The 23,283-nt window shown below is 52.6% G+C and overlaps 8 protein-coding genes across 8 annotated transcripts; 4 read left to right on the top strand and 4 right to left on the bottom strand.

Annotated features, from left to right (window-relative positions):
• The first annotated feature begins 314 nt into the window (after positions 1 to 314).
• HMPREF1120_08785 (potassium/sodium efflux P-type ATPase, fungal-type) lies at positions 315 to 4,533 on the top strand. The gene is made up of 5 exons (XM_009163054.1): positions 315 to 441; positions 519 to 1,158; positions 1,246 to 1,511; positions 1,570 to 3,253; positions 3,357 to 4,533. Exons 2-5 carry the CDS (start codon positions 931 to 933, stop codon positions 4,389 to 4,391), a joined length of 3,213 nt encoding a protein of 1,070 aa, XP_009161302.1. The 5' UTR covers positions 315 to 441; positions 519 to 930; the 3' UTR covers positions 4,392 to 4,533.
• A 300-nt stretch (positions 4,534 to 4,833) lies between these two features.
• HMPREF1120_08784 (uncharacterized protein) lies at positions 4,834 to 5,550 on the bottom strand (the record flags this gene model as incomplete). Its single annotated transcript, XM_009163053.1, has 1 exon — positions 4,834 to 5,550. The coding sequence occupies one exon, from the start codon at positions 5,548 to 5,550 to the stop codon at positions 4,834 to 4,836; it is 717 nt and encodes a 238-aa protein (XP_009161301.1).
• Positions 5,551 to 6,671: 1,121 nt separating this feature from the next.
• On the bottom strand, positions 6,672 to 7,685 carry HMPREF1120_08783 (uncharacterized protein; the record flags this gene model as incomplete). The annotated part of the gene is made up of 1 exon (XM_009163052.1): positions 6,672 to 7,685. The coding sequence occupies one exon, from the start codon at positions 7,683 to 7,685 to the stop codon at positions 6,672 to 6,674; it is 1,014 nt and encodes a 337-aa protein (XP_009161300.1).
• Positions 7,686 to 8,680: 995 nt separating this feature from the next.
• Positions 8,681 to 12,027, top strand: HMPREF1120_08782 (chromosome transmission fidelity protein 18). The gene is made up of 2 exons (XM_009163051.1): positions 8,681 to 11,366; positions 11,422 to 12,027. The coding sequence occupies exons 1-2, from the start codon at positions 8,944 to 8,946 to the stop codon at positions 11,849 to 11,851; spliced, it is 2,853 nt and encodes a 950-aa protein (XP_009161299.1). The 5' UTR covers positions 8,681 to 8,943; the 3' UTR covers positions 11,852 to 12,027.
• Positions 12,028 to 12,068: 41 nt separating this feature from the next.
• On the top strand, positions 12,069 to 14,151 carry HMPREF1120_08781 (uncharacterized protein). Its single transcript, XM_009163050.1, has 4 exons — positions 12,069 to 12,452; positions 12,519 to 12,657; positions 12,711 to 13,206; positions 13,261 to 14,151. The coding sequence occupies exons 1-4, from the start codon at positions 12,366 to 12,368 to the stop codon at positions 13,994 to 13,996; spliced, it is 1,458 nt and encodes a 485-aa protein (XP_009161298.1). The 5' UTR covers positions 12,069 to 12,365; the 3' UTR covers positions 13,997 to 14,151.
• A 443-nt stretch (positions 14,152 to 14,594) lies between these two features.
• Positions 14,595 to 17,782, top strand: HMPREF1120_08780 (transcriptional adapter 2-alpha). Its single transcript, XM_009163049.1, has 3 exons — positions 14,595 to 14,900; positions 14,977 to 15,521; positions 15,574 to 17,782. The coding sequence occupies exons 1-3, from the start codon at positions 14,780 to 14,782 to the stop codon at positions 17,128 to 17,130; spliced, it is 2,223 nt and encodes a 740-aa protein (XP_009161297.1). The 5' UTR covers positions 14,595 to 14,779; the 3' UTR covers positions 17,131 to 17,782.
• Positions 17,783 to 17,999: 217 nt separating this feature from the next.
• HMPREF1120_08779 (undecaprenyl pyrophosphate synthetase) lies at positions 18,000 to 19,356 on the bottom strand (the record flags this gene model as incomplete). Its single annotated transcript, XM_009163048.1, has 2 exons — positions 18,000 to 19,052; positions 19,135 to 19,356. 2 exons carry the CDS (start codon positions 19,354 to 19,356, stop codon positions 18,000 to 18,002), a joined length of 1,275 nt encoding a protein of 424 aa, XP_009161296.1.
• Positions 19,357 to 20,134: 778 nt separating this feature from the next.
• On the bottom strand, positions 20,135 to 22,846 carry HMPREF1120_08778 (intermembrane space AAA protease IAP-1; the record flags this gene model as incomplete). Its single annotated transcript, XM_009163047.1, has 3 exons — positions 22,805 to 22,846; positions 22,580 to 22,747; positions 20,135 to 22,528 (listed from the first exon to the last, which is right to left on the bottom strand). Exons 1-3 carry the CDS (start codon positions 22,835 to 22,837, stop codon positions 20,135 to 20,137), a joined length of 2,595 nt encoding a protein of 864 aa, XP_009161295.1. The 5' UTR covers positions 22,838 to 22,846.
• Positions 22,847 to 23,283: the final 437 nt, after the last annotated feature.

The raw sequence follows: 23,283 nt of genomic DNA, 5'->3' as shown, positions 1-23,283 counted from the left end.
AGAGAAGATGCGAATCTCCATTCTCAGAGAGCCACCCTGTTTCAGGCACTATGATCCAGGTAGGGGCTACCTGAGCGTACCAGTAGATGTTGTAATACTAGGTAAGGTAGGTACAAAGATGATGTACAGTGTAGAACATTACCTACTAGGTAGGTACCTGTAGGTATGGCAATGTAGACTTTGAAGATGCCAAGCCCGGGAAGACGGAGCTCGGCATTGAAGCACGCGGCCTGCCAAGCTCAGACCATCCCGCCTGGGCTCAGAACCGACGTCGAACTGGGGTCCGACGAGTCCGACGATTTCTACAATCCACCTTCGATATGTCCGCCGTGATGGATGATTATATGTATCCTTAAGCCCATCGTCCTGTCGTAAGTCTTGTGTCATCCTTGGGTATCCTCGCCCGATTCTCGCAAAAGTTTCCAGACCTCGAGTCTTATGGTAAGTTTCCAATTGGTATTTCTGGGGCCGCCACCATCATGTCCCCACCGTACATCGATGCTTATGGGGTCCTTCAGTTCCTCCCGGTAAGACGGAGCTTGGCCGCTGTCTTGGCTTGATCATTCTTCGATAAGGTGAGCGATCCGCGCAAGCCAAGCATCCGCTTCAGCGCCATTTGAACGTAGACCATAGCGTCTCCTGTCCAATTGAGTGCCCAGGTTGTCGCACGTCGTGTCCATGAACGTCGCAATGTCCCTCAATTCTCTGTTGCCCCCCGCTGGCGTTGGCCGTCTAGGACTTGCCCTGACTTTGGAGTCCTGCGTGTCTCAACGCAATATCGAGATGGCACATCTTGAGGAAAATCTGGCTGCTTGGCCAAGATGGTCGCCGAGGTATTTAAGAAGGCAGCCTGCGTCTACTTTTGGTCGAAGATACTGCTGCACAATCCTCGACACCGGCTAAAATTCTTCTACGGTGACCTCAATCACCATGAAGGACAATGCCACAGAACAGTACAGTCAGCCACTGAGCGAGCCAGCGCATGCTCTTGAACGAGAGGCTGTTGTCACACAACTGAAAGCCGACCCAAGGCAGGGGCTTTCGAGTGCCGAAGCGAAATCCCGGTTGGAGCAGTATGGAAAGAATGAGTTGGATGATGGCCCAGGCGTCCAGCCGTTCAAGATATTGCTTCGACAAGTGGCCAATGCCATGATGTTGGTAAGTTGTAACCATCGACGTTCTCATCAAACAGCGATTTGCGATGCTAGCCCTGCGTGTCATCAGATGCTGATCCTTGAGGTGTAGGTTCTCATCATGGCCATGGTTGTCTCCTTTGCCATCAAATCATGGATCGAAGGCGGTGTTGTTTGTGGCGTCATCATCCTCAACATTGTTGTTGGGTTCTTCCAAGAATTCAACGCCGAGAAGACCATGGACTCGTTGCGTTCCTTGAGTTCCCCTACAGCGAACGTAGTCCGCAACGGAGAAACTGTCAACATTCCAACAGCCGAGTTGGTCCCTGGAGACCTGGTGGAGCTGAAACTGGGTGATACAGTGCCTGCGGACATTAGGTAATGCTCTGCCCTGAACCAAATTTTAAGGCGTTCTTCTGGCTAATTTTTCATCCAGGCTATTGGAATCGCTCAACTTTGAAGTCGACGAAGCCCTTCTGACGGGAGAATCCTTACCTGTTGCAAAGGATGAAGAAGCTATATTTGACGCGGAAACGGGACCAGGCGATCGTCTCAACGTGGCCTACTCCTCGTCAACAGTCACAAAGGGCCGCGCACGAGGTGTCGTATACGCTACCGGGATGCATACTGAAATTGGTGCTATTGCCGCGGCTCTGCGCAAAGGGAGCTCCAAGGTCAGGCCTGTCAAGCACCGCCCAGATGGCTCAGTGAACCCGTTCCGTTACGCTGAGTCCTGGTCGCTTACCTTCGCCGACGCCGTCGGCCGATTTCTCGGTGTCAACGTGGGAACTCCCCTGCAGCGCAAGCTTTCTCGACTTGCAATACTCCTTTTCGGCATCGCAATCGTCTGTGCCATTATTGTCGAGGCAGCCAACAACTTCTCCAGCAACAATGAAGTCATCATCTACGCCGTCGCAACTGGCCTGTCAATGATTCCTGCCTCTTTGATCGTGGTGTTGACCATCACCATGGCGGTGGGCACGAAAAGAATGGTGAAGCGCAATGTCATTGTTCGCAAGATGGACGCCCTGGAGGCATTGGGCGGCGTGACCGACATCTGCTCAGACAAGACAGGTACCCTCACTCAAGGCAAGATGGTGGCCCGGAAGTGTTGGATCCCTGCCCGAGGCGTCTATTCGATTGGAACGTCTAACGAACCATTCAACCCTACAGTCGGTGACCTCGTCCATACCCCGAAGGCACCTGAACATCATGACTCATCTGAGGAGGATGGCACCCCGTTGGCTTATGACGATGCGGTCGCGGAAAATCCGCATCTGACTTCATTCTTGTGGATTGCCTCACTTGCCAACCTGGCGCACGTGTACAAGAGCAAAGAAGATGTGTGGCTCGCGCGCGGAGACCCGACCGAGATTGCCCTGCAGGTGTTTGCGTCGCGGTTCGATTTCAACCGGCACAAGTTCCTGGAAGGACCGAACCCACGGTTCAAGCAAGTCAGCGAATACCCATTCGATTCCACGGTGAAGCGAATGTCCGTCATTTTCGAAGACACCGAGTCAGGTGAACAATGGGTCTACACTAAGGGTGCGGTGGAACGAATCCTTGATTCGTGCGTCAGTGTCCATTGGTCTCCTGACGACGAGTCTGAAGTCGAACTAGACGATCACAAGAAACAGGTCATTTTGGCGAGAATGGAGGCGCTGGCGAGTGAAGGTCTACGTGTGCTGGCGCTTGCAAGCCGGTATTATGACCCACGCAGCGGAAGGAGAGCGAGCCGGGACGGACCACCACCTCGCGAGCACGTGGAAACCGGTCTTGTGTTCCGCGGACTCATTGGGCTCTACGATCCGCCTCGCCCAGAGTCGGCCGATGCAGTAAAGCACTGCCACCGGGCAGGTATCAAGGTACACATGCTGACCGGCGATCACCCTGGGACTGCCCGCGCCATTGCGATTCAGGTGGGCATTCTGCCGGACATGAACAAGGTCAGCGCGCCGGTGGCCCAAGCCATGGTCATGACGGCGGCCGAGTTCGATCGCCATACCGACGAACAGCTGGACCAGCTTCCAGAACTGCCGCTGGTGATTGCGCGGTGTGCGCCCAACACAAAGGTGCGAATGATTGAAGCTCTCCGTCGACGCAAGGCGTTCATGGCAATGGTGAGTAACCTATCTAGTTCTTCCCAACTTACCAAATTTAATGAATGGCGCTGGCCGTCTTGAGGATGTTCATTGACAGCAGCCTGCTAACAAATCCCACCAGACCGGCGACGGCGTCAACGATTCTCCATCCCTGAAAATTGCGGACGTCGGCATCGCCATGGGCCAGGCCGGGTCTGACGTCGCCAAAGACGCATCGGACATCGTACTGACAGACGACAACTTTGCATCGATCCTCAACGCAATCGAAGAAGGACGACGCATGTTTGACAACATCAAGAAATTCGTCCTTCACTTGCTCGCCGAGAACATCGCACAAGCATGCACGCTGCTCATTGGTCTGGCGTTCAAGGACTCGACGAACCTATCTGTGTTCCCCTTGGCGCCCGTCGAGATTCTGTGGGTCATCATGATCACGTCTGGCATGCCGGATATGGGACTCGGGATGGAAGTCGCGGCGCCGGATATTCTGGAGCGCCCGCCACAGAACCTGGAACGCGGCGTGTTTACGCTCGAAGTCATGCTTGACATGTTAGTCTATGGACTTTGGATGAGCGCGCTATGCCTGAGTTCGTTCTTGCTTGTCGTGTACGGGTTCGGCGACGGGAATTTAGGATCAGGTTGCAACGACTCATACTCTGCGCAGTGCGACACGGTCTTCCGCGCCCGCGCCACCACCTTTGTGAGTTTGACTTGGTTCGCCCTGTTTCTGGCCTGGGAAATGGTCGACATGCGCCGCAGTTTCTTCCGGATGCAGCCCGGCAGCAAGCGCTATTTCACGCAGTGGATGTATGATGTGTGGCGCAACAAGTTTTTGTGCTGGTCCATCATCGCAGGGTTCGTCACTATCTTCCCGACCCTGTATATCCCTGTCCTCAACCACGATGTCTTCAAACACACGGGTATCTCGTGGGAATGGGGCATTGTGTTTGTGGAAGCATTTCTGTTCTTCCTTGGCGCCGAGGCGTGGAAATGGGCGAAGCGGGTCTATTTGCGTCGGAGGGCGCGGCGCATGCATGAGACCCCGGATGATTTGGAGAGAAGGGCGTTCGGTACCTTTTTGACTTTGGACAGCAATGAGTCTTGGAGCGGGAGTGAGCGCGTGCAAGAGAAGGGAGAAGTTGGAAAATCGGGATGATGGCCACGTTTCTGTGTCCTGATGTAGACCGTGGAATGACCTTATGGCATGAATGTACATGGATATACATAGATACTAGGTATAAATGATAGAGTATATAGACACTGTACCTCAATAGTGGAATCGTCGTGGTTTTAGCAGACCCAGATCGATCCGAGTACTAGCTCGTGATAACATTATACGTCCAAGTGCGTTCGCTGCCCGCCGCCTTCGGGTTTCCCTGAATTGAACACATACATCATCGGTTTTATGTGACACAACACAAACATCAATCAGGGTAGGCAGTCTCACAAATGTCACCTTTCACACTGGCACCTGGCAGACAAATGGCATGTTCGTGATACCTCCTAGTCTGTCAAACGATCGAGTGACATGGCTGGCGCATCTTCGTGATTTTCCTTTCAGTCGTTGCGCTGACTGGCAGTCCTTCATTCCACAATCATCACGATGGCTCCTCCTTAAACTTGACAGTCTTACAACAAGTCTCACCATCCCTGTGCTCATGGTACCTGCAAGAATTCCCCTCGGTGGGATCATCAAACAGCGAGCCACCCACGCCATCCTTGATCGCATTGATGACATCGACAGCAAACTCTGGGGAAACAGCAAAGCAATCCCTATACGCCGACGCATCTCTCTCGGACCCCGGATCCATAATCTGTCTCGCGGCAATCTTGCTGACCAGTTTCCGAAACGGAGACGACGGTAACGTCTTTTCATAAATCGGCTTCATTTCTTCGGGCCCCGGAACCAATCCGGCTTCATGACATCCTCGTCGAAACTGATCGATCGCCTGGTTCTTGAGTTCTTGCAACCCGAGGCGCTCGCATAACAGATATAACTTCTGACACCGAAACGCATAGTCCCATTTAATATCCTTGGGCATCCAAGACACATCGTCGATTTTACCCTGGTAGAGCCATTTGACTAGTAATTCGAAAGCTTGGGGATCTTCGTCGCGTAGTTCTAGTTTCCCGTCCTTCACCATTCTCCTGTGATGGTTATCACCATTGATGGCTAACGAATCGTCAAAAAACGGCGGCGCATGATGAGCCAGTAGATTCTGATGTAGCGACCAGCATCGTCCTTCGGGGCCCACGAAAATGGTCAACAGTGGTCCGGACAGTAACCTTTTTGCGCCCGGCGCACCACCCGACATCGTCAGCGCGGGAATCCAGCTTGGAAAACAAACAAAAGTCGCTCTCGCTCTCACTCTCGCTCGCAGATAGATAGATATCAAGATAGTAGATAAAAACTTACTCCGCGAACTTTGTGGCGGAGGAGTCTCCTATGTTTTCTGGCGGCATGTCAGGAACAGAAAGAACCGTCCGGTCAGAGAGCGTCAATCCTGCCGGCCGGCGAGAAGTGTGGTGGATGTTGAGCAGGGTTCAAGTTTCGCATCGGCGGAAGAAGCAGAAACCGTAGATCAATCCTCAGTCTTGGTTGGGATCATTCGGTCGAGGAGGCCACCAGGGGGAACGTCCCATGCGACATTGCGCGAGCTTGTGCCGGGCATGAGAGTGGAATGTAGGTAGGACGGTTCGGTTCAACCGCTCTGACATGAAACTGCGCTGTGCTCTTCGCTGGTCAAGGCAAGTAAATGTGACGACGGATATTAATTAGTATTACCTAGCACCACTCATACTATAGGTAGGACTACTAGTAGGTAGGATGCGAGGCGGCACGCGCGCTAATGTTTAGGGCCCTCCGATACTACCCGCCGCCCTAACTGCCCCATCTGTGTGGGTGGGTGTGCAGCGCTAAACGCGGAGTTTGTACAGAGCAACGTATGACCTCGGTGGCCGGGAGAGGAGACCATAGTATTCCTTTTACTTTATTTTTACTTCTACCACCAAATCGCCAAAGTCAGTGGATCAAACTCTAATGATTACTTCGTTTCTAGCTTTAATAAGAAGGCCGCCTCGGGCCAGAATGACCTCGTTCTAGACCTCGTAGCCGCCTCAGCGCCGCCGGCCCCGACCTCCATTGGCATCATGAATGTTGTCCAGCACTGTCCCGGTAGGTCTGGGTTGCATAGCCGCGCATGATTTTCCTTGCCGTGACATCACAGGATCTATTTGAAAGTGCGTGATGGAAGAGTACCGTGCTCCCGTTGCCATGAGGGCAGACCTCCTTGCTTGCGCTTCCCTACGCACTTTCATGGTCGCACACCGTGGTCGCCGCCGAGTGAGTATGGGCCTTTGTAGTTCATCTGCAGGTCCATCAGCCTCTCGGGATGTTCGGCGTGTTCCCGGTACAGTTTGCGATCCGTGTAAAACGTCACTTTCCGGGTTGGGTTTTCTGAGCATTTGCTGCTGCTCTGCCACGGATCACCTTCTGCCGGTATTCGTCCAGTAAGGAGCACAGTGATGGCAACCGTTTCTGGGCACCGTAGTCAAGGATGTTCTTGATCACTCGGAAAAGAGATCGGATTCTGACTGGGTCCCGCAGAGAATAAATGGATAATTCTTCGGTATGAAAGCTATATTGGCCACCTCCAGCCTGAGCTTTGAGCCAATGTACGTTTATCGCGGCGGTTCGATGGTCCATGCTGATCGAGAAGTATCGTGGCATATCGCAGTCCCAAGTTTTCGATGCGCAACGGCGGTGTATCAAATCCATCTGACCATTCAGAGCGATAGCTCCAGCACCAGCGGCGTGGTTCTTTGCGACGTAGTGGGTTCCATTGTAAGCCTGGGACTTGAACTCTACCTGCAGAAAAGGAAACCGAACCTTCTGATCTGGAGCTGCATAGTTTCCACCGGATTGGTCGTCGGTGAGAAGGCCAATTGTATCGAGTTGGTTGCGGGTGAAGGCTGCCTCAGAATATCCGAAAACTAGGTCTGGTTTTGGTTGAGGTAAGGGGAGCGGGTCGTGGAGGACAGACGATCTGAGCGGAACAGGGACAGAATTTAACCACTGTTGACCACAATTCATTGCTAGCCTCTTGTCGGGGATTCTGAACATAGCGGGAATGATGATCGGCGCAAGCTGGTGCATGATGATGGCCTCAGCTGCATCCTGAAGTCCACGGGACATGTCTATCACCTTTTGGACAGTAGCATCGTTTAGGTCAGGATCTTGTCGAGCGCGTGTCATTATGTTCCATGCTCGCCGTGTCAAGCCCTGGGGTGCATTCTCACGCTCAATGAAGATGTCGCGGAACGATAATGACTGGCGGTAATCGGTGTCGTGAACACTTGCAGTAGATTTCTCGGAATTTGTGGACGCCGATGTCGTGCTTTCGGAACTCTTCTCCGAGGATGGAGGGACGGATGGAGGCTTGCAAGACATATCGGCAGATCTGTCTGCTAGTCGGGTAACTTGAATTTCGATCTCGGTCGACGATTTGCCAGAACAGGAGCACTCGTCCAACCAATCCTCAATGAAGCTCTCTTTGTCTGTTTCCGTTGTTGCCTGGGTCTGTGGCGCGAGTGCGTGTCCAGGATGTTTCGCTTTCAAGTTGTAGTCTGAGTTCAGGTCATCTTTATACACGCGATCTCGCTGTTTCACTGCTTGAATTAGCACTGTGATTCACTGAGGTGAAGCAGTTGACCGACTGCTATTGTGTGCTCCTGGGTCCGCCGGTGAAGCCATATGGCGACTTTGGTCACTCCTTGCCGGAGCACTGCCAGTGGTGTCACTCCACTGCCTGTTAAATCCAGGAGATGACCTCGTTGGGGATGATATATCTATATTCAAAACAATACATTAACGAGATTTGTGCCTTTATTCAGAAACTGGTCTCAACTTAGAAAATATTGAAATGTAGTAAAAATGCAAGCTTAATTTATGAAAAACTCTTATTGAAGGGAAAATGTTTTATTGTATCTAAATTGTCAAACAAATAGATCTATTCATGTTTGTTTTTTGGCCATCCCTTTGCCGTCCGCTATTGTTTCACACCGTCGGTCTCCAGCAACCACGCGCTCTTGCGATAGGCCTTGGAATTTACGTGAGTGATCTTTCCTTCGCAGGCGGCGGGTGGACGCCAAAAATGCCTGTAGAACCACCGATTTGTCTCTGACGACCGAGAGCAAGATACCTCAGTACTACTCATAATGTGCTGGTACCCAATGCTTGCAGTGGTGTTGAATGTACATAGTACAGCATTGTAGGGCGGGCCCCCTTCGGCCCCATGACGTACTAGGTACACAGTAGTGGCTCCGACGCGTCACTCATGCCAGAGCGATCAACGTGCTCAACGCGTGCTGTGGGGAATCCGCGTCGCGTGTTGCCGGGCGCACTTCAAGTTGGATTAATCGATCTCATGCGAAACTTTCAATACACACTCCCCTGCGGTGGCGCATCGAACAGACGATACAAACGAGTTCAGCATCTTTGCAGAGACAAGTGCCAAGTGACAAGCCTGCGGTAGCCACCGTTCATCATTCCTGACCAGCTCAATTGACTTCGGAAGCCCATCCCAGCGCATCGGATATGATGCTGAGGCAACCGTGATTATCCTGCACCACAGGTGGCTATAGACAGTTCCTCGCCCGTCCCGAGGGATTCGAATTTCACAGCAGTCGTTCTGCAGTTCTTCTCCAGCATGCCGTTCTCCTCGTCCCCCGTTCTTTATCCCGCAAGCTCATCTCCTCCCCCTGCGCTCCCGATCAAGAAGAAGCGGAGACTATTTCAGCCGTTTCCAGTTGAGCCTCCGGTCAAAAAGCCCAGGATAGTGGGAGGATTTCTGGAAGACAGTGATGAGGAGGACAGCGCCGATGTCAACAAGCTGGGGGACATTGGGCGCGATGAGGCCTCCAAAGAACCAACTTTGCCCACGATTCAGGAACACATAGGCGAAACACTTCGGGCGGACAACAATGGCGCGCAGGCACAACAGCCTTCTGAATCCACCCTCCCACCTCTTTCGCGAACACTCCTTCGAAAGATCTCTACCCGAACCGTGAGGATATGCACGACTTCAGGATCTTCACTACACATTCCGCCGAGGACAAAGTCAGAGGCTCTGTCCTACGAACAAATCATTGCTCAGCGCTCGGTATCTGCGCCTAATCGCGCCAAAAGATCATACTATGGTGTCGACATACACAAACTCGTGGACGAGGCCAATACGCAGCGCCAACTCCAAGAGTTTGAGAAGCAGAGAAGAGCCGAGGAACTGGCTAAACAGCCAGCAGAGCAGGTACAAGAGGATCACGGGAGTGCAAACTTGAAAACAACAAGACATCAAATGTGGACTGAAAAGTATCGCGCGAAGAAATTCACCGAACTTGTAGGAGATGAACGCACGCATCGTTCAATCCTTCGGTGGCTGAAATCTTGGGATGAATTGGTCTTTCCGGGAAGCTCAAAACCAAAGACCCTTCGGATCAGGGACGAGAACGAACTGTCTCACCAACAGCACAAAAAGATCCTCTTGCTAACTGGACCTCCTGGACTTGGGAAAACAACGCTTGCACATGTGTGTGCGAAACAAGCTGGATACGAAGTACTGGAGATCAATGCAAGCGATGACAGAAGTCGCGATGTGGTCAAGGGGAGGATCAAGGACGCCTTGGCAACTGAAACTGTGCGTGGGATCCAAGAACATGGCAAGGCAAGACGGAGTGGACGTCCTGTCTGCGTTGTAGTCGACGAGGTCGATGGCGTTACTACCGGTTCTAGTTCGGCTGGTGGCGAAGGCGGCTTCATCAAAGCCCTGATTGACCTCGTTCAGCTTGATCAGCGGAATTCCACGAGTGCTACGCATGACAACCAAAAACTCCGAAAGAAGAAGGGCGACCGGTTCCGAATGTTACGGCCGTTGATCCTGGTGTGCAACGACGTGTATGCGCCCTCACTTCGACCATTGCGGACCAGTTCCCTTGCAGAAATCATCCATGTTCGAAAAGCGCCCATTGAAAAGGTGATTGCCCGGATGAAAACGATATTTGAGAAGGAGCACATACCTTGCGACACCGATGCCGTGCGAAGATTGTGTGAGAGTGTTTGGGGTCTAGCAATGCGCAAACAACGAGTCCCCGGATCGCGTGGTTCTGGAGAGGGTGACATCCGTGGTGTTCTGGTACAGGGAGAATGGATCGCACACAAACTTCGAGATCGCGATGCGTGTCCCAGATTGACAAGACAATGGCTGGAGCCGCACCTTGGAGATGCACAAGGTTGCCAAGGCGCCCTCGGACGTGGTGGGGTTCGCGAAGTTGTTGAACGGGTGTTTATCGAAGGCGCTGGCCTGCCAAATCTGTCTACCATTCTTTCCACTGATGATATGAGGCTTGTTGCCGAGTCAAGCAGCAGTGGAATTGGAATTTCAGATCTGCGCAAGCGAGCTGCCATCCGAGCACTGCGAGAGATGATAGATACATGTGGCGACCATGACCGAGTTGTCACGGACTGTTTCGCAACGTATCCGACCCAGCCATTTCAGGACGACATTCAACTTTCGAAACCCAATGCAAGTTACGACTGGCTTCATTTCCACGATTGCCTGTCAAGTCGAGTTTTTTCGGGCCAAGAGTGGGAGCTGGCACCGTACTTGAGTACCAGTGCATGTGGGTTTCATGACCTTTTCGCGGCAGTTGACAAGGGATCCGCGACATGGAATGAAGAGAAGATAGAAGAAGACGAGGTCGACCCGCACCCTTTCAGTGGCCCCAGGGCTGATTTTGCTGCTTATGAGGCAGAGAAACAGAACCGAACCTTGCTCACTGAATTGCAGTCAAAGTTTTCGGGTCCTCTGTTGAGACTGTTCCCCTGCATTGACACCATAGCCACTGAACTTTTGCCGAATGTGGGCAAAATGCTTGCACCAGATGTCAAGCCTGTCGTCATTGGTGGCTCAGGGGGCTCCTCTAGCGTTGCAAGTGTACGGAAAGACACTGAGAAGGTCTGTGTTAGGCATGCAGTTCGCACAATGGTCGCTCTCGAGATATCTCTTGAGAAAGTCCGCATTGAGATTGAAGGAGGCGGACCACACTCGAACGGTGGTTTCGCCTATCGAATGGAGCCGTACGTATTACACATGTCCTATGGCATCGGGAGTTTTTACTAACTTGATTCCCAGACCTCTCGATACGCTGCTAAGCTTCCACTTGGACAAAGCTGGCAAGCCGAACGTGCCTATCCGATACGCTGTCCGGCAGGTTCTCGCCCAAGAATTGGCAAAAGAGAAACTCTTGCAAAATTCGCTGTCGCGACATGCTCGTTCGGTCGGTCTGGAAGTTGGTAACGATATAGCTGATGGCGACGATAAAGAGAATGATGGCTCAGAGAGACTGAAGGCAGCAATGTCGAGAAGTACGGAGTTGAAGCGGGATTTCTTTGGCCGGATCATCAATGAGGCTCGGCCCGTTTCCGCAGGCAAGGGGTCTGGGGGACAGATGGCGAAGGACAAGCTTCGTGACGGAGGCAGAGTCTGGGTATCGTTCCATGAAGGCTTTTCCAACGCTGTTCGAAGACCGATTACTCTGAAAGAGTTCATGGAGGGATTCTGAACGAGACTACCAGTCCTTATGTGAGGTCGTCGGGAGTCAACTCGACAAGAATAATTGAACAGAATGAAATTGTTTAATGACCTTTTCCCTCTGTACTGCCACAACTAGGCTCGGTAGGCGCCATGGGAACGGAGATATCTCCTGAATGAAAAACGGGAGTCCAAAAACAAAAAGAGCGATTGCGTCCTCACATTCCAGTGAAAGATCGCCATAGTTGGCTAGATCGCACGGCCCCCTTGGATAGTTCCCGAAATGTGGCATTGTTTGGAGAATGTCGTCCTGACTACCCCAGGTATGCATGGCCTTTTTGTTTGCAGAATTTGACCCGGGAAACAAAGAAGTGCCAAATGAAAAACACCAGCCAAAGCTCGCTCCCTTTCTCGATTGCTGCTGCTCTCTGCGCTCGCTCCGTTCGATTATACTTTTTGAATATTTGCTGTGGCTGTACTGTACCGACTTATGATGCAGTGGAACCGTATACACGCTGGCGTCTTGCAAGTCTGAAGTGCTAGTCATGTACTTGATTCCCCTCCTCTTCGTACAACTTACCTGTTTTCTGGCTGTTCAGGCAATCAGTGTCCAGGATATCCCTCAGTGCGCGGTTGGTGAACCTTTCTCGAGACTGATTCCAAAAAAAAAAGAAGAGCCCGGCTGACATGACATGAAGCAACAATGCCTTTCAAACTCAACCACAGCCCAGACGCAATGCTCGGTAATCGATATCGGATGCCTCTGCTCCAACACGGCGTATGTCAGCACCCTGTCGTGCTGCCTCTATCAGAAATGTTCGGAGGGGGAGCAAGCAAGTAAGTTTTGAGATATCGGGGAACGCAAGCGATGCGCTGACTGGGAGGTTTAGCTGCCATACAATTCAACAAGCAGGAGTGCGCAGCAGTCAATGAAACAGCCCCAGACTTCGTAGGATGTTCTCCTGCGGGATTATCCAGCGCTCTCGCAAGCGCCAGTGCTCTAGGCGTTGCACCTGTGACGGGCTCAGCAACTGCCTCTTCTGTCACAGGCACCTCTTCATCTTTATCCTCTTCTTCACCGTCCTCGTTGGCGAATTCTGGATACCTTACAGTATCGGGGGATGTGGTGCCTGAAACTGTTATCTCGCAAAGTGGAAAGACGCCCACAGCCACTTTTGCTGGAAGACCACTGATGACGGGCAGTTGCACGGTCCCCTACTTTGCAATTGTGACCAACAACTTGAACGCCGCGATGGTGACTGAGTTTCCCGCGATCGGCTGTTCTGACGAGAGGGCAGACTGTTGTCCGTTCGACCCGAACCTGAATCAGGCTTTGACTAGATGTCCCCAGGACTATTTCACCACAGCAAACGGTTGCTGTCCAATGTAAGTACTCGCCCGTCTCGAGGTGAGAGGTTGTGTAATCTGACTGTGTTGTAGTGGTTTCCAAGTATACTACACGGCCATTGGTGCGCAAACACCCTGTTATTCCGACCCAGCAACAAAGTTCATTCCGGCATCAACGCCAACGATATCGGGATTGACATTGATTACCGACCATGTCTTTTCGCAAATGTATATGCTGGCCAAGCCTTCGTCACACGGAGTAAAGTTGCCGTTGGGTGCCAAGATTGGAATCGCAGTGAACGCGGTCCTCTTCGTTGGAATCATCATTGCTCTGATCTTTTTCATCCGCCGCAGAAGAATGAAGGCAGCCGCGGCAGAAAACGCCCGATCGACGACATTCCCGCCGCAAGAACCCGCTCTGCAAATGTCCGAGGCCCCGAACACCCATGAGCTGGACAGTCCAGAGGCGCAGACAACAACAAAGTCCCCTGGAACACCTGGAGATCCAAATTGGCCCATTTTCCCGGCTTCGTCGCCTCCTGCGTATGAGCATCCCAGGGCGAAGCCGCTGCCGTCCAACAAGTTGAGCCCTAGCACTCCACAGGAGCTGCCAGGAAGCACGTATATCCATGAACACCACCCTGCCTACTCCAGTGGGGATTCGGCAACAGAGGTGACAGCGCCATCATCACCTCCAAGGACCCCAGTCCAGCAGAAGACCCAGAAAAACTCACCCGTCTTGTCCGCCCTTACTCCAAGGTCGGGGAATCAAAGTCCACCGTTTGTCTCGCCGTTGGGGTCTCCAAGGCTACCTCAAACACCGCCATGACAGGCTTATACATATTTCAGTGCGTTTGGATCTGTTCGAAGGGTAGATAGAGATAGGGAGCGAAGAAATCATAGTATGGAGTTACCGGAGTACTTCGAGTTATGTAGGAACGATGATTGAATGTTGTCAACAAGAAGAAATAATTTACCATATCCAAATTGGGCAGCCTTGCTAGTATCACTTGCGGACCAGCCGTAGCGACTTATCATACCTGTGCATCATGGAGACCAAAGTACCCTTACCAGAGCGGCATGGCGTGGAGTGAGCGCTAAGGTGTAGCCATCAATAATTCAGTCGATCGGATACTACGGCGCTATTGTGATACTGGTATGGTGCCGGTGTGTAAGAGTTGTAGAGAGTGATAAAGAAAATGTAATATTGGAGGAAAATACCTGGTTATAGGTCCACGGGTACAGGCGGCAGGTGCCAACAGCGCAGGCTTCAAGTTGCTTCGAAACGGCAGTCGCACTGCATGAGGAGAGCGACCAATGACCCGCAGATGTCGGGTATCATCTCCGCGTCACATGACCTCTTGGCGTGAATGGCGGTTGGAAAGTCGTGTCTCCGCCGCGCAGGTTCGCGACGAGCAATACATGTGTCTCGATACAATAAATCCAAATAAGCCATATCATATCCCGCTCAATACAGGCCTTCGCTTGCAGACCGCGCCATCCCACTACTGCGGCGAAACGATCTCCATCTCAGCCACATTCACGGCGAGACTCTCGCGGTCGCCGGAGGCTGCAGACTACAGGAAATTCATAGTTGACGTCCAATCCAGCCATGGAGGACAATCAACAACCACCTGCCGAACTCAAACACGAGGCTTCAGATGCGACCGGCCTGGCAGCTGATGGTGCTGATGCGCCTGCGGCGGGCGAAGCGACAGAACAGAACGGTGAAGGTACGCGTTGCAACACCGCATTGCGCCTTGTCGGCAAACATATTTTCCACGGTCTCATTCTGACATCAATCAATAGGCACTGGCTCCAGTAATGCCAATGGGACAACATCGGCCAACCCGTTAGACGCGCCAAAATCTCCGCCTGCGCAAAACGAAGAAGGTGGCGAGCAGGAAGATGCCGACATGGGCGGGGTGGACGACGACGCTAAGGGCGAGGAAGCGGACGCTGAAAAAGATAACATCGATGATGCGCAGGGAACCCCGTCGGGCAATGCCGATGGCCAGTCTGCGCAGACAAAGGCGAGTCTCGAAGCAGCGGCCAATTCACATCTCGTAGCGCAAACGCATCAGATCATCCTCCCGAGCTACAGCACTTGGTTTGACATGCAGACCATCCATCCTATTGAAAAGAAGTCACTTCCCGAGTTTTTCAATGCGCGCAACCGAAGCAAGACACCTGCCGTATACAAGGATTATCGAGATTTCATGATCAACACATATCGCCTGAACCCCGTCGAATACCTCACAGTGACTGCGTGCCGAAGAAATTTGGCCGGCGATGTCTGCGCGATTATGCGTGTCCACGCGTTCTTGGAGCAATGGGGACTCATCAACTACCAGGTACACACCCCTGCAACTGACACTTCACCATTTCTTACACTGACGTCTTCAGGTTGATCCACAAACACGTCCGGCGAACATTGGACCCCCATTTACAGGACACTTCAAAATCACTGCGGATACACCTCGAGGCCTGCAACCCTTCCAACCCGCTCAAAACACGTTCACAACGCCGGGGAAGCCGCATCCCTCGACTGAGCGGGCGAAATCAGCAACTCCCGCAGCAAAGGCAGACCTAAACCTGGAACTCCGACGTAGCGTGTACGACGAGAAAGGAAAGGAGATCAAGGCCAGCGAAGAGCCAGCAGAAAAGCAACCAAATGGCGAAGGCACCGCAGCAGTCAATGGTAAGAGTACAGAGGACGCAAGCACGGCGACCAAGGCGATGGAATCGGCTGCGAGGGAGCCGCTCAAAATCTTCAACTGTTATGCCTGTGGGATTGACTGCACCAGATGCCGCTTCCACTACGCTAGATCGGACCCAGTTTCTGGCAGCAATAACCCCGCCGAGGCCAAATACGATTTATGTCCGAATTGCTACTTCCAGTCCCGGATGCCCAGCAATCACCGCTCATCCGACTTTGTTAAGATGGAAGAGCCCGCTTACTCGCATATACCCGACAAAGACGCTCCATGGACAGATTCGGAACTTTTGCTGCTCCTGGAAGCCTTGGAAACCTTCGATGACGACTGGAATCAAGTTTCCAAACACGTGGGAACAAGGACGAAGGAAGAATGCGTGCTCAAATTCCTACAGCTTGACATTCAAGACCAATTCCTCGAAGACTCGGCTCTGGGTGCGTCAACAATGAAGTTTCTCAGCGGTCGCACGCCGATCAGTCAGCTTGAAAATCCCGTCATGTCAGTGATCAGCTTTTTGGCTCAAATGACGGATCCAAGTGTAGTCACGGCAGCGACCGGTCGGTCAATCGCGGCCATGCAAAAGGAGTTGCGGCGGCAACTCGAAAAGGGGATGGGCGGAGACAAGCAGCAGTCTGCTGCACCGGAGAAGGACAAGGAGCAGCAGCAGCCGCAGCAGACTGACAAAGAGAACGTCAAGTCTGAAGATCGAATGGACGTTGATGCACCGGCTTCGGCTGCTGAACAGACGTCCGCGTCTGCGTCTGCTGATGCTGAAAAGAGTGCTGAGAAGAGTGCTGAAAAGAGTTCTTCAGACGTAATCAGCCAGATCGCGACAACTGCGTTAGCCACGGGCGCCGCTCGTGCCAGTGCTCTGGCATCTCATGAAGAAAGAGAAATCACCCGCATGGTCGGCGCGGCCGTCAACCTGACGCTCCAGAAACTCGAGTTGAAGATGGACCAATTCGCCGAGATGGAAGAGATTGTCCAGGCCGAACGAAGAGACCTGGAAAAGGGTCGCCAGCAATTGTTCTTGGACAGATTGTCGTTCAGGAAACGAATGAAGGACACGCTGCGCACCTTTCAACAAGCTAGCTTGAAATCGGCTGAAGAAGGCACGCGCATGATGCAGGACTCGCTCAATGCCCATGCCGGACAGCGGTTTGGGTTCCAGCCGGACAATGGTGGTTCCGGTGAGCAGCAGACGATTGCACCCCCAGCCGGTGGAAAAAGCGTCGAGATCTCTTAGTGGCGGGGCGAGACGCCGACCCGATCTGGGGGCATTGGCATTGCGAGGCCAGTAGTGAACCAGTTGAATCAAGTGAATTATTTGAGTGGATGGGGCGTTCTTCCGCCTGGGAACACTTCGATGACGGGGCAGCAGGGCAACAATGTTCAAAGATAAAGGAACTGCAAAAATTCGTGAGATGACACGGAGCGGAGCGGAGTGGAGTGTGGCACAGGTTTTATTGTTAAATGTTATATTGGTTTCACTCGGAAATGTCTGATTAGTGTTACTAGGGATACTGCCACTGCAGTGACTACGGTGGGACTTACTAAAGCTCTATTATAAGAGGGGTATCATTATTGTGTTGTCTTAGTACCTAGGGAGCGCTTGAAGTTGGGCATATTGCCGACACGACGTGCTTCAAGTCTGTATTAAAATTTGCAACTTGCAACACTGCTGTGGTGCTTTCCCCGGGTGATTCTCTTCCTGCCTAGACCTTACTCAATAAGTTAGTGGAATGGGATAAAATGCTCAAGAGGTATCTCTGATAGTAGTACACAGGAACGGGAGTCTTGACGACCGAAATGTGTCAGTGTCATAGCATGTCTAGGTTTCTATATAGACACAGGAGACCGAGGTTGTATCATGCCATGCTAGCTATCAACCAGGCCGGCCAGTAGTGGGTATCATGGGCAGTCCCTGCCAGGCAGGATGATATCGCTATCCATCAATCATGGATGGGTTGCGGCCTGTTGTATGCTGTTGCCAGCCAAAGGTCTTGTGGCCTCAATCCATTCGCACATGAAGCTCTTTTGCCGGGTGTAATCTTTAAAAAGTCGTACGAGAAGTGGCATGCTCGCGAGTAGTAGTGCCTGATATCACTGCCGTGGCTACGTGAGCGCGGTAGTTCTCGCCGTCGAGTATGACCCGAGTTCATTTTCCTTCGTAGGCCGATGTTGCTGTTGAGATGATGACAAACTTGAACTCCCACGAGTCTGAGTCTTGCTCTTGTTCTCTCCTCGTTGCTGTTGCAGCTGTTGACATTTCCGCGTCCGCCACTGCCATTCCCATAGAACGGGCAAGAAACTCCACAGGTCAAAGTCAGGCCACAGCACATCCAGAAACACAATCTGAGTATCCTCATGACACTGCCACAGCAGGTAATCTGACAAGCGACTGACGCCGCTAGTCCGTATCAAAAGGTCCACAGGCGGATCTCCGGCGGTATACATGTGAGAATCAAGTGTTTCGGGCGTGATGAGCTCTGGGGAAGGGTATTTCAGTTTCAGCGGCGTATTTTTGTCGCCATGACTTTGTGTCTGTTGTTGTTCGCTCGAGGTCGAGGTCGACGTCATTTCGGTGTTGTCGTCAGGATGTAACGTGGTCGAAGTAGACACCGACACAGAAGAAGACAAAGTGTCGTTGTCGTTGTCATTGTCGTAGGATGAGAGAGAAGTAGTACTTGAGGATGGCGACTGCAAACCGAAACCAGAACCAGCAGCTTCAGGTTCAAGGTACGTTGATGATTGCTGTTGTGACCGGATTGTATGGGCGATGCGCTCTTCTTTGAACGGACTTTTCGCAACGGGTGGTATGGGCCTCGAGAACTCTTCAACTGTACCTCGGACGGCCGCGGTGATTTCTTCTCTGCTCGTGTACGGAAAGCAAACGTTCAACACGCAATTGCCATTTCCCTGGGTCATTTTCACAGCCTGATCCACCACTTCCAAAACATCGGGCTTGATCAATTCTCTTTGCCCCAAAATGCGAATGCGCGCGCCGTATCGATCCAAAAGGTCACCATGCTCGACCAGTTGTTTCAGTTTGATTTTCGCCATTTCCATCAGCGCGTCGACTTCGTATTTGGACCGTTTGAAGTTTTCAATGCTGAATGCGTAGATTGTTACGTGTGTCACGCCGGATTTGTAGCATACTTCGAGAATCTGGCGAACTTCTGGTCAGTATTGTCTCTTTTGTCCTTTGATCCAGAGCGCGGGATCGGAGCGGATAGTATGGTCAACGTACCCTAGCCAACGCCTCGAATCCCAGATTATGTCCTTCTACCGTTTCGATTCGGTGTCTCTTTGCGAACCGGCGGTTACCGTCCATCACGAATGCGACGTGTTTGGGCACGGGGCCTTGTCGGAGAGCCCCGATGAGTAGTTCGCGCAGTTGGTTCAGTGCCCATTCGGCGGGCGGGGAACGGAGTAGCCATTTCCGTATATGCGACATATGTCTGGAGGCCATGATTGTCGGATTGAGGAGACAGTGAATGGGTTGCGAAAAGTGCTGTCTATCACATATGTCGGCCGGTGGTGTTCGAATCAGGTGAGAAAGGAAAAGTAAAGTTGTCGGCCTGCGTGCTTAGAATGAGAGTAATTGCAAATCGAGGTTGCGATGCGAGGAAACGAGTGTATGTATACCCAAGCACGACACGCAATCCCTCCGTGGCTGATGTGGGCGGTAATCACGCTACTATTCCCGTGCACTGCAATGTTCACCGACACTGCATGCCATGTGTTCTTGTCCAAAATCCAAAACCACGGGTGAGGGTGACGTACAGCTGCGAGGCTCCACGCTGTCCATCCGCCGCTTTTTATTCGACCCCGAGAGTTTCCGCTCCGCCCCTTTGGCTCGTCAATCCTCCACGCCCCCCGACCCAAGGTAGAGGCATGCACAGTACACCTGCAGCTGGCTTCGCTTCGCACCTACACCTGAGCAAGGCTGGCTAGTAGCCGCTCTAGTAGATGTAGTCTTACAGCCGTATCAACAGGTCACAGCATAGTATCTACAATCTTTGAATCACGCCAACAGCCAAATTCTGTAAGAGAAGAATGGTATCACTGATTTCGGTTTATGCTATGCTCCCAAACAACAGCAAACTATCGAACTTTGAACATCAAGCACAAAAGGAGACTTGTCTAAGAGAAAAATGGATATCTCGTTGAGCAGTTCGGTTCCAAGAAATGCTTGACTAGAAAGCACGGTTAAGGGTCAATCTGGATTTATCCCGCCAGCATCACCATTACCGTTCGCTTGCCCGAGCATTTTCGTTCTCGCCCCGGGTGCCAGCCCCAGGTGGAATAAAGACATCAGGAATCTTGATTCCCACAACCCCTTTGGGTCCAATGTCTTTATCCTTCTTCGGCTGCGGGGTTTTATTCTGAGTCGAGCTGCCGCCATCGTCGTCACTTTCGCGCACTTGAACTTCGAGACGCTTGAGCTTCTCGCCGCGCAGGATCTTGTTGATTTCTTCTCGATCCAGAGTCTCGAATTCAAGCAGGGCGTCTTTCAGCGCCTCGAGTTCCTTGCGCTTCTCTTTGACGATCCGATCGGCTCGTTGTCGGCCCGCCTCGACAATGTCTCGAACCTCGCGCTCAATTTCCATTTTGGTCTCGCTGGACAGATTGTTGTAGTCCGAGGCGAGGTCCACATTTCCGAGCTTGCTCGAGTAGCCGCACTGCGTAACAAGATGATAGGCTGTGCGTGTGGCGCTCTGCACGTCGTGGGCAATACCGCTCGTTACCTTGTTCGGACCGAAGATAAGTTCTTCAGCGGCTCGGCCACCCATTGCGACATCAATCTGAGCAAGGAATTGGTCGTATCCCATGCTGACCGCATCCATCTCAGGGAGGAAATGCGTCACGCCGAGAGCACGACCCCGGGGGATGATTGTCATCTTGTATAACTGGCTGCTTCCGGGGGTGAAAAGGTTGACCAGGGCATGACCCGCCTCGTGATAGGCCGTCTGTATCTTGTCCTTTTCACGGATCATGCGAGACTTGACCTCCGCTCCCATCATGATCTTGTCTTTGGCCCACTCGAAATTCTGCGCATTGACCTTCTTGTACTTGAGACGAGAGGCATGAACTGCGGCCTGGTTGCAAAGGTTCTCCAAGTCGGCGCCGGACATACCGCTGGTTGCTCTCGCGAGGACCGTTGCGTCCACATCGGCAGCCACAGGCATGTTTCTCATGTGATGCTTCAAAATCTCGATGCGACCTCGTACGTCGGGCAACGGGACGTTGATGTGGCGGTCGAACCGACCAGGTCTGGTGAGGGCCTTGTCGAGAGATTCAGGGTAGTTGGTTGCGGCGATCAGGATGACACCCGTACTTGGACTGAAGCCGTCCAACTCTGTCAGCAATTGGTTGAGGGTCTGCTTGGCATATGCAGGATCGCGAGCGTTTCTCTTCCCGCCGACAGCATCCAGTTCGTCGATGAAGATGATGGCGGGGGCTTTGTTCCGTGCTTGAGCAAACAGATCGCGAACTCGCTTCGCACCAACTCCGACATAGAGCTCATCAAACTCCGATCCAGACATATAGAATACCGGAACACCAGCTTCACCAGCAACGGCTCGTGCCAGCATTGTCTTGCCAGTACCAGGGGGACCAACGAGCAAGACACCCTTGGGCAACTTGCCGCCGAGCTTGTTGAACTTCTCCGGGTTCTTCAGAAATTCGACCAGTTCCTGCAATTCCTCCTTGGCTTCATCGCAGCCATGGACATCACTGAAGCGAACAGTCTGGTGCTGGGGTTGTACTTCGTTGTTTTGTCCCACTCTCGTGCGAAGACTGCCCGACATTTCGACAACCATGGTGAGAATAACCAGGAGAAAATACCCGGCCAGACCAACCCAGAGGAACGTCTTGACCCACTTAAGAATGGTGTTTCCCCAGGATTCTTCCACGACGACGTAGAGAGGTGCTTCTCTTGCGCCGGTACCGGATTTGTTACTGGGCATGACCAACGAGCCGCCATAGTTTTGTCCTGCAACCGCTTGACCCACAGCCTGCAAGGTTTCCGGGGGTAGAGCACCGCCTTGAGGCGAGGATGCCGCATGATTCGGAGTGCCGGGAGCAGGTACGGAGCCGACCAGTTGAAGCGCCTTGAGGTAGGTCGCGTCCGTCGCTGCGTTGCTGGCATATCGTCCTGACTGGTATCTCTCAATCACAAGCTTTGGCATGTTGGCTCGCAGAAGGGCGGAGTAAAAGGCATTCTGTGCGGTTGCGCTCGTCGGATTGTTGTTTGCGGTACGTTCCATGTGTGCGAGCATGTTCTGATTCTGAGGCTGAAAGGTATTGGAGAATTGCCGATAATGGTTCTTGAGGCCCGTTGTATGTCCGGTCCCGGGTCGTCCGAACAGGATGCTGCTCATTGAAGGCATCGGCGATTGAAAACGAGGCGCCTTCACTCTATCCGTTCGTGCGGCCACCCGCAGTGTTGGCAGTGGCGGGGCTCGGGTTGTATACGACCGTGACGTAGGCAATATGAAAGAATTTGTCGCCATGGTGGTCCGAAGAGTACCAGACAACCACGGCAGAGTTTGATGTTGGCGGACATGCAAGGGAGCGGAACGAAGGCTTTCGATCGGTACATTCGCGAGAACGTCGGGTAGTCTCATAGCGGGCGATGCCTGAAGCAGAGTCAGTCCGCTGCCTCGCATTATCGAAGGAGTTAAGCATACACTCGGGTTGTTGATACTTCTCTCGGTAGTCGTCTGCTTGTGCTGGGTGGGTTGCGCTTCTGGTTCGGCCTTCAGGCGCGCAACACGGTTGCGGCGGAGTGTCTTGAGTGGCGACGTAACGAGAGAAGGAAGGGCAGTCCGGAGATCGGGGCCGAGTATGGACAGGCTCTGCATCGACATAGGCATCAGCAGGTATTGCTTGAGTGGCGGGTGAGGCATACGTACAGGAAGCTGACTGAGGGGAGCCTGTAAGGCCATCTTGACAGTGGTGTAAGCGGCAGCGGCCGCCAAAAGCAAATGATCCTATCAGTAAAAGAAAGTCGCCGAGTGAAAGAAAACGAAGAACAAGAAATAGGCGTGTGCCCTGCCACGCCGCAGGTTGTTGCGACGAAGTACAGTGTATAGCGGGCGATGAAAGTGAGAACGGCGGGCGGATAAGTGAAGTTGTATAGTTCAAGTTGAGGATGTTCAAGTTGCCTCTGGTGCTTCTGGCGGATTCGGTTGGCTCCGACATTCGCCATCCGACGTTTGCCACGGAGGCCACTTGCTGCTATTGGTACCTAGGTAGGTATCCAGTAAGAGCAGGTTGCCGCCTTAAGAAATAATTGCCGCTATAAGAGACTCGCACCAGCCTCGTCGCCATCGCCCACACACTGCCACTGGCACTGCACTGCACCTGGGTGCGCACTGCACACGAGTACCTA

This window comes from Exophiala dermatitidis, assembly GCF_000230625.1.
Source record: "Exophiala dermatitidis NIH/UT8656 unplaced genomic scaffold supercont1.8, whole genome shotgun sequence".
NCBI classification, from domain to species: domain Eukaryota; kingdom Fungi; phylum Ascomycota; class Eurotiomycetes; order Chaetothyriales; family Herpotrichiellaceae; genus Exophiala; species Exophiala dermatitidis.
This window is presented reverse-complemented; position numbering and strand designations above follow the sequence as displayed.

Excerpts from the sequence above, each read along its gene's own strand:
- HMPREF1120_08785 (XM_009163054.1), top strand. The coding sequence starts at position 931 with ATGAAGGACAATGCCACAGAACAGTACAGTCAGCCACTGAGCGAGCCA. Across the intron at positions 1,159-1,245 it reads TGGCCAATGCCATGATGTTG|GTTCTCATCATGGCCATGGT; the intron begins GTAAGTTGTAAC and ends CTTGAGGTGTAG. Across the intron at positions 1,512-1,569 it reads ACAGTGCCTGCGGACATTAG|GCTATTGGAATCGCTCAACT; the intron begins GTAATGCTCTGC and ends TTTTTCATCCAG.
- HMPREF1120_08782 (XM_009163051.1), top strand. The coding sequence starts at position 8,944 with ATGCCGTTCTCCTCGTCCCCCGTTCTTTATCCCGCAAGCTCATCTCCT. Across the intron at positions 11,367-11,421 it reads TTCGCCTATCGAATGGAGCC|ACCTCTCGATACGCTGCTAA; the intron begins GTACGTATTACA and ends CTTGATTCCCAG.
- HMPREF1120_08781 (XM_009163050.1), top strand. The coding sequence starts at position 12,366 with ATGTACTTGATTCCCCTCCTCTTCGTACAACTTACCTGTTTTCTGGCT. Across the intron at positions 12,658-12,710 it reads TTCGGAGGGGGAGCAAGCAA|CTGCCATACAATTCAACAAG; the intron begins GTAAGTTTTGAG and ends TGGGAGGTTTAG. Across the intron at positions 13,207-13,260 it reads GCAAACGGTTGCTGTCCAAT|TGGTTTCCAAGTATACTACA; the intron begins GTAAGTACTCGC and ends ACTGTGTTGTAG.
- HMPREF1120_08780 (XM_009163049.1), top strand. The coding sequence starts at position 14,780 with ATGGAGGACAATCAACAACCACCTGCCGAACTCAAACACGAGGCTTCA. Across the intron at positions 14,901-14,976 it reads GACAGAACAGAACGGTGAAG|GCACTGGCTCCAGTAATGCC; the intron begins GTACGCGTTGCA and ends ATCAATCAATAG. Across the intron at positions 15,522-15,573 it reads GGGGACTCATCAACTACCAG|GTTGATCCACAAACACGTCC; the intron begins GTACACACCCCT and ends TGACGTCTTCAG.